The 8,632-nt window shown below is 38.0% G+C and overlaps 1 protein-coding gene across 1 annotated transcript; it reads left to right on the top strand.

Moving 5' to 3' along the window:
- The first annotated feature begins 4,588 nt into the window (after positions 1–4,588).
- LOC146978950 (uncharacterized) lies at positions 4,589–6,344 on the top strand. Its single transcript, XM_085790243.1, has 3 exons — positions 4,589–4,699; positions 4,785–4,958; positions 5,691–6,344. The coding sequence occupies exons 1-3, from the start codon at positions 4,640–4,642 to the stop codon at positions 6,342–6,344; spliced, it is 888 nt and encodes a 295-aa protein (XP_085646369.1). The 5' UTR covers positions 4,589–4,639.
- The last annotated feature ends 2,288 nt before the right edge of the window (positions 6,345–8,632 follow it).

The following is an 8,632-nucleotide window of genomic DNA, read 5'->3' as shown; positions in this document are numbered from 1 at the left end:
AAATAAAGGATGTGCTTCCAAAGACTTCATCATTCCTCATTTAAAAGGCAATCAACAGATATAATCAAAATCAAATGCATTCTCTGTATGAAATGTCACATTTTCCAATCCTGCATGTGATACTTTATTTTGTCAGATGATGAAAAAAAATGTTTTGGCAAAATTGATAAAGGTTTGATACAGTAATGTTTGCCACTGTAAATAAGGGTTGAGTCCCTCATCAACAGTTTGACATTTCCACCTGCCTCTGGCTAACACAGGGCTAAACATGTGTAATTTGCAAGTGAGTGAATGTGTATTTCTATGGACTGTGACAAAAAAGCCAGAGAACACTGACTACAAGGGAAGCAGGAAAACACTACCCACATGAAAATAAAAAACTGCCTCACTGACAAAACTGGCTTCATGTCATTGAAATTTGAATTCCTGCTGTTCAGAAACTTTGCTGCTTATTTTGTGCCATATACTCACACTGGCATGTGCTGACTTAAACTACAAAAAATAATTAAGACCTATTTGTGTCTGTGTCCTTGTCTTGATCTACACAATTTTCTCCAATGTCTTTTCTTTTTTTCTCCTCTACTTCTATAACACCTGCTTACTGTGAACCTGGATATTAGCTGATACACCATTTGTGTCAAGCAATTGCCTCAAATGGTTTAAGTAACTGACAGTAGCAAAAAATATTTTTTTCAAGTATAGTCAACATTAAAAGTCAAATACTTACATACAGGTAATACTCAGAAAATTAGAATATAAGTATTTCAACTTAAAAGGTGAAATGAATATATTATTTAGACTCATAACAGGCATTGCAAGATATTTCAAGCTTTTATTTGTTAGAATTTTGATTATTATGGCTTACAGCTTATGAAAACCCCAAAATCAGAGTCTCAAAAAATTAGAATATCGTGAAAAAGTTCAATGTTGTAGTTCAAATTGTCACAGCCTCGTCAGCCAATTAATCCAAAACACCTGCAAAGGGTTCCTGAGCCTTTAAAAGCTCTCTGTCTGGTTCAGTACAGTTCGCAATCATGGGGAAGTGAATGAACTTTTTCACGATATTCTAATTTTCTGAGTTATTACCTGTATACACATTCTAGTTTGTTTGTTTGTTTTGTCAATGACCACACAACGCAGTACATTTCATTTATTTTATTGAAACACAAAGCAACAAATATGTAAAATGATGCTCTGTGTGAAATACCAGATGAAAATAACAGTAAGGCCTTGTTTTCATAAAATGACCAAAATGTCTACAGTATTACCAGACAGGGGAAGAAAATAGTGTCTGACCCAACCCACATTGTCCATTATGACTTCCAACTTCCATCAGGACTCTTAATGCTAAAATATAGTGTAAATGGCACTCCACTCCAATTAATATGTATTTATTCATTTACTGAAGGCTGTGCAATGTGTCGCCTCAGAATGCCATGTTTATGCTGCTGTGGGTGGCTAGGTTGCCTATTCTCTGTTTTCAATTTCTTCCTGTGTGCACAGTTTTTTTTTTTTATTGTTTGCTCCGCGAACAATTTTCAAGTTCGGAAAAAACAACAATACTAAGCATACTGCAAGTGCAAAAGGAAAAACTGTATGTTTTATTTGTCGCACAATAAAGCAGGCATTAAGAAGAGCAGCATTGAGAACACCAGAGTTGGTGCTACAAGAAGAATCGCATACAAAGAAGCAACTGCAACTATTTGCTCCAGTCAGTGCAATGTATTTGTGCAAAAATCCAGACATGGACACATGAAGAGTTGTGCCATGAGCAGACATGTCTTACACTACAAGCTCATTATTCAGCTTTCGAACCTTTAGAGGTATACTTCAACCTAAATTTAGCAGTGTGGGGTGCCTAGGTAAAACCAAACAAGAGGCACATTACTTGAGGCACATTGTTGAGTGCTTCCATGACAAGGCTGCCCTCTAGGATGATTCCTATTCCTGAGGGGTTTAGTTGTGGCGATGCTGGGCTTGCAGCTCTGTTGTCCTCTGATGGAAAAATATGACATGTTCATGTTCTTGTAAATTATATGTCTTGTTTTGCAGAGAAGTTGTGTGAGAAGGCTTTGTCCAGTTTTAATTGGTAAGAGATTTCTTTGTTTGTGGAGTTCCTCTCCCACGACCATGTAGCCCAAGCCTCCATGGGGCCCTAAGCAAAATCTTTATTTTGGTGCCCTCTACTGTCAAGGTGTGGAGGCTGATGCACACCTAAAAAATCTTGAAAAACAGGTGCGTTGGAGCATAGGTTAGGAGTGAACAAAGGAAAAAAGGGTCTCCCGCACACTGTCAAGTCACTTGCAAAAGACAACGTTTCGGTCCACAGGACCTTTTTCAAGCAGAGATTTTTTTTTAAAGACATTTCAGGCAAATATATGGCCTACTATAACTAAGATAGCCAATAGGTGCCCTCTACTGTCAATAATACTATTTCATTTTTTACTCTGCCATTACGAATCATCATATCCTGGAAGGTTTTTACCCATCTAAGGTTTTTATTCTGAAATGGCACCAAATTCAGCTAAAAGTGAAGCCTGGGGTTGATTTACATTTTATCTGCAAATTGATATAATACTGGGATACTGAATGTCAGCTAGGTCGACTAAAAGTAACAAAATAAACCAACAGACAATGCATTTACTGTAAACACATCATCTGCTTTTTAAATTTTTTGGTTTTACTAAATACACTGCAAGCAACAGAAAAGTGCAACAACAATTTGAAATGCAACAATAATTAAAGTTTTTTGTAATTACGCAGTGTTTCTCTAAGGATCGACAAAAGTTAGGCACTACAATTTTAAAAAGTTACTTGCCTTTTGGGGGCCCCCAATAGTCACTGGGCCCTAAACAGGTGCTTAGTTTGCTTATGCCTTGGGCCGGCTCTGTGTGAGATCCTGTGCACTGCTTGAATAAAGAGATACTGACTTGAAGAGCCTCATAGCAGAGGATTCCCATTGAAACGTCCACAAGTCTCCCTCATTACTGTAAGACACTATGAACATAGTGGGAGAAACAAGACAAAAAGAGGTTATTCAGGTTAACAGCAATTTGTCTACAATCAGCTGTATGGCCTTCTTTGATACTGTGATTTTTATAATTCAGTATGGTTTTATTTAAGGTAATGTTGTGTAATCAAACTGTTAGAGCCTATTTTGTGTGTGTGTTCATGTAGGTGACTATTGTGGTGTAGATCCCATGTTGTGATAGTAGGTAGTGTATTGGACAGTGTGATACAGTATGTGAAATTCAAACACTAACCAAAAAACATCACTCATCAAACTGCTCTTAAAGAACATCATCCCCAAGAATGACTGGAAGTCCTCTCAGGACAAAGCATCGACAGTCGGCTGTTTGCTCAGTGCTCTGCAAAGAGGTAGAACACACAATTAAATGTAGAACAAAGAAATACTGTTGCAAAACTGTATGTAAAAAACACACAAGTAGAGATACTCTAAAACACAACTTTTATTGTCAAATGTTCACTGTTCACCTAAGTCAACCTCAAATTCGCACATTCAAATGTACACATTTTGAACTAGAAGAGTTACTGCAGGCAAATGTCCTTTGAAAGCCTGTGAAAAACAGAATAATGCAGGCAGAAAATGTATTGTCCAAGGAGCATACAAAGTGCAAAGACCTTAAATTACTCTGTGAAAATAAGAAAATGCCGCAACTTTATCCGTAACCCCCAACGGACAAGCACAGCCTTGAATTGAGTGTTGAGCCAATCACAAACGGGCAGCACTGTGGCCAGAGGTAAAACTTGATAGTTTCATTTTGTTAAACTTACAGAAAATGAATACACCCAATGGTGTTACTGTTTAAGTGATGCATTTAAAAGAAAAATGTTTGCATAGAAAGAACTTTTTGGTTGACAGTGATTTACTCAATACACTGTGATACCACAGCAGAGACGTATTCCACTTAACAATGATGAAGTTACATTTTATCTCTGTCTGATTTCAACAGCATCCAAATACTTTACACTGAGTTTATACTGACCATGCTGGAGCTGATAGGAGGCCTAGGGTGTAGTTGGATCTGATCAAAATTGATAGAATCACTGTACTGTATAATAGGATCAACACAGGAAAGCTGTTACCACAGATAATGGCATTGTACTGGGCCAAAAGAAACAGAGCAGAGAAGACCTTTAATCAAATGCATGTTTGGGGTTTAACTGAACTTCTCCTAAGAATGCTTATCACATGTCAAAGTCCTGGTTTGTCAGTATATAGCCTAGCTGGTTGTGTTACTGGGATAACATGGTATCAGTGTAGGGCGCTGCCTCATACAGCACTGACTTTACTTTCTCTTTCATTCTTACACTGCAGCAATGGTGAGTAGCAGATTTCTCCTGGCACTGACACTGTCACCACTAAACTCTGTGATACAATCCTGACTTTATTTCTGTCTATTTCTGTCTTTATTTTATCGTTGTCATGTATTTTCCCCTGATGACTGAAGGCAACGGCACAGCCAACAAGGTGAGTGAGCTGATTGACACTCAAAGTTCTTACTGCTCTAACATGTTTATGGCTCTTCAACACTATACTGAAAGTCGATTGTCATTTTTTAGAGAAGAAGAATTCCTGACAGATCAAAATGCTGTTAGAGAAAATTCCTTCAACATCATGGACATGATGGTGGATTTGTGTAACCAAACTCCAAGAAGTAAACATTTAGTGGATGAGGTGGGTAAATTGGGATTTTATTTTTAAATTTCATATGTCAATTTATGATTATTAAGTGTCATTAAATACGTGTGTCGCTAAACAGATACTTCACTGCATCTTCTTCCTGGGACAAGTCAACAAGATCCGCTACACCCCAGAGGAATTCATCAATGACAACGACATATTGGCAGAGTTGAAGAAGAAATACCCTCAGCCTCTTCAGTTTTACTCCACTCAGCTCCCTAAGCGGAGTCCATTCTCCTGTGTCATGGACATGGTAAGATATTGATCTAGTATGGACTGTGTGTTACACTGTAGAACTTCATTTTTCCTGCCTTTTACAGTAATCAGACATCATTTGTACAGCACCTTTTATACAAGTAAATAAAATATAAAGTAGTTTACAGAAGACTGAGAGGCTAACAACAGATATCAAAACAATTCACTATCAGATGCTTGCAAACCTACATCATTAATAACCTTCCACAGCTCAGACTGATTGACACGTATGTAAAGTGGTGCAAACTTGAAATGAACAGCAACACATTTAGCTCTATTGAAAAGTCATTATTGGTCACCTTTCTTTTCTTTTCTTTTCTTTTCCTTCTTTCTTCTTCTTCTTTTTTTTCTTTTACCAGACTTACACATGTGTGATATGTACAGTATATATTAATATCTGACTGTCAAAACCTCCAAAAATGATTATCAAATGACAGAAAATTTAGCTAAAATGCCTACACAACACAGGTTAAAGGAAACACCAAAATATCCACAGACAATCTACTGTAGGCACAAAGTTGTTTTGTTTTTTTACTCACATTTTTGTTCTTTTTACTTTTAATTTGTGGCTAATTTCTTTATTTGAGCCTTAAAATATGATTAATATTTAATATGTTTTTTGTTGTTGTTGTTGCTGCTGAGTCGTTGAGTTTTGTGACAGAAGAAAAACATGAAAAAAGACCCTCCATTAGTCTTGTGTAAAAATCGTCATATGTGTAACTACTTCCAGATTGTGAAGATGGAGAGACCAAAGAATGAAAACCAAATAAAGCAGAGGCTGATGAACATCGCCCGCATGCTGAAACCAACGTTTCCGGTCTCCTCCACCATGTGTGTCTCTCAGCCTCCCAACAGTGCTAACAAGTACTACGGAGTCTCCATGTCCACTACAGGTCCAAATCCTGGAAGAATTGTGATAGCTGCTGCCTGTTTGAGCAACTGGGATGATTATGTAGCTGAAGCAGTGATGGCCTACTCAAGGGAAAAGAAAGAGAGAGAAAAAAAGAAAGGAAAAGGGAAAGGGACAGATGACAATGGATATTTTGATGGGACAATCACACTTAAAGAGGGTGTCAAATGCCAGGCCTATAGTCTGTCCACTGGAGATAAAATGGATCCTTGCAAATCATGTGGGGAATTGTTTGGTTTGCGGACTTATGAAATAAAAGGCTGGGTTTATGGCAACTGTGCTGAAGCTGAGAGCCTGAGCAATCTACTTAAGAATGAGCAAGAAGTTAAAAAACAAACCAGAAGAGAAGATTTTGAGTACACACCTCAGAACAGGCAAAAGAACAGAGAGAGTATGATTGAATACCTTAAAGAAACACTACGTACAGTTCAATTCAAGGAATGGCGCACTCCGACCTACTACTCCACAGAATGAATAGTCTAAAGGAATACTGAAGTTAACTGACTGTGATCTCTATAGTATAAAGTGGTCTGATATAGCTGTCAGTCAATATAACCAATCAGTCAGTCAATCAATCATAAAAGATCCTCCACTGATAGATCACTGCTGCTCCAGCTACATGTGATGTGAACTCATGTACTCACTAACAGTGAAGACCATGTCAGTGGTTATAAACTAAATGTGTGTTAACGTCTTTAATGAAGCAAATGGATGATTTAAAAACTATGTTGATCATGTTGATGATAATAAAACTAAACCAAAGTTGATGATTTGTTGATGATGTTTTACTTATCGCAAACTCACCTCAGATCAGATATGAACTATCACAGCAGCCTGGTAAATGGAAGGATTCACACTCAGGATGGATAGCAATAAAATAAATCAAACAGGAGTTTACTTTGGCCTCCTCACATCATCATCATCATCATCATCATAGCTGATGAGAAAACAGTGCTACACTACTCTTGTATTCAGGTCTGAGATACTAATCATCAGGTTTTATTAACATTTATTATGTCTGATGGGAGCTTGATGAGTCTGTGGTGTGACTGGTATTTTTATATATAATATAGGCTATTTATTTCTGTTTGAGGTTGTTTGGGAACAGTGTCGTGTTGGCTCAGCACTTAAAAAGCCTACTTTTTTTTTTTTTTTTAGTTATTCGAGTAGCCAAATTCATTGTGGTTTGGTCAAATGACATAATGTAGGTGGTATGTACTGTGATAGACTCACAATATTGGGCCATTTTAACCCAGAGCAAAGAAATAGGCTAAAGCTGTAGTCTATAATTATAAATGAATTGTAAGAGTTAACTGACTGTAATCAACAGACTGTTTGAGAAGGAACTTGAGGATCACAGCGCCATTTATGTTACACTGTTAATCCATCGTCTTCTTCTATATTGTAGCCTAGCTATTTTTACGCAGCCATTTATCTGGTGACAGCCTTGTTATTTAGTCACAAAGGTGCAGCAGTTCACGACTGACTACCAATAGCATATTGTCAATATCATTTTTTTTAGGTCTACAGTTAAAAATAAATAAATAAAAATACAGAAACTCAATTATGAAGATTAATGCTCGATTAGGCTATTAAGCCTAATGACATCTAGCCTCTTAGATTAGGCCTGTGTGTTTCTTTCTTCAATTTGGGGGGAAAAATGTGTTTTTTCCCCTTTTCTTTCAGTGCGCACAAGTAGCGATCATTTAGGCCTATTTATCCAGTCTTCAGAAACACAAGGGTTGTGATCTTATTTTGTGCACGTACACATTCGATTAACATTTGTGTCGTTAACATCAAATGCTGATGTGTGTAGACCTTTTAAAAAGACACGTTTACCTGCAGGCCTGTAGGCTATGTGTCCTTTACAGTTTTCCCTCTTCTTAACTAAATATTTGATAGGCCTAATGGTTTCAACCTGTGGGGTTTTCAGAAGAAATATTTGATTGTTGTTTTTGTCTAGTTTAGTATAGTTTTGCAGTTTGAGTTTGTTAAAGCGAAATTCCGGCGTAAGTGTAAACCATGGTCAAACACACCGTAACACCGAGTTAGACCCCCCCTCGAGAGATCAATTTGCCCGACCGCTACATTCACGAGATCCACCAACTTCAGCAAATACCGCATTATCGCCACACACGGCGCTGTCCGGATCCACTGTCTGACCGCAACCAAAACGCCACCATTTGCCCAAAATAATGCTCAGAACTGCACCAAATGTCATCAATAGTACACACAGGGTCCCAGCACGTAGTACGAGTTGTCAAACATCTGCTAGCTTTACCTGTTTTCTTTAGCAAGGAGATGCAACTCAACTCACCTACTTCTCCTCCGGGAGCCGCTCGTTGGTGAGGAAGCCCTGACGAGTCGATCACCGAGTGCACCGGAGTTCCGCAGCTCAATCAACAATTACCTCATGGAAATACAATCAGAGTTTTTTTTTTTTTTATCTTGCATATCACTTTATAACTATTATTATCGAGTGCTGGCCACGATATAGGCGCAAATGAGCATTTTTAAATTTACGTTTTTTGCCGGTGCACTCGGTGATCGACTCGTCAGGGCTTCCTCACCAACAAGCCGCTCCAGGAGGAGAAGTAGGTGAGTTGAGTTGAGTTGCATCTCCTTGCTAAAGAAAACAGGCAAAGCTAGCAGATGTTGACAACTCGTACTACATGCCCTGTGTGTACTATTGATGACATTTGGTGCAGTTCTGAGCATTATTTTGGGCAAATGGTGGCGTTTTGGTTGCGGTCAGACAGTGG

Source organism: Trachurus japonicus, chromosome 11 (assembly GCF_045865225.1).
Source record: "Trachurus japonicus isolate A0001 chromosome 11, Traja_1.0".
NCBI classification, from domain to species: Eukaryota; Metazoa; Chordata; class Actinopteri; order Carangiformes; family Carangidae; genus Trachurus; species Trachurus japonicus.
This window is presented reverse-complemented; position numbering and strand designations above follow the sequence as displayed.

Bases quoted from the DNA above. Each gene is read 5' to 3' on its own strand.
- LOC146978950 (XM_085790243.1), top strand. From the start codon at position 4,640: ATGGACATGATGGTGGATTTGTGTAACCAAACTCCAAGAAGTAAACAT. The intron at 4,700-4,784 runs GTGGGTAAATTG...GTCGCTAAACAG, and splicing joins GTAAACATTTAGTGGATGAG to ATACTTCACTGCATCTTCTT. The intron at 4,959-5,690 runs GTAAGATATTGA...AACTACTTCCAG, and splicing joins TCTCCTGTGTCATGGACATG to ATTGTGAAGATGGAGAGACC.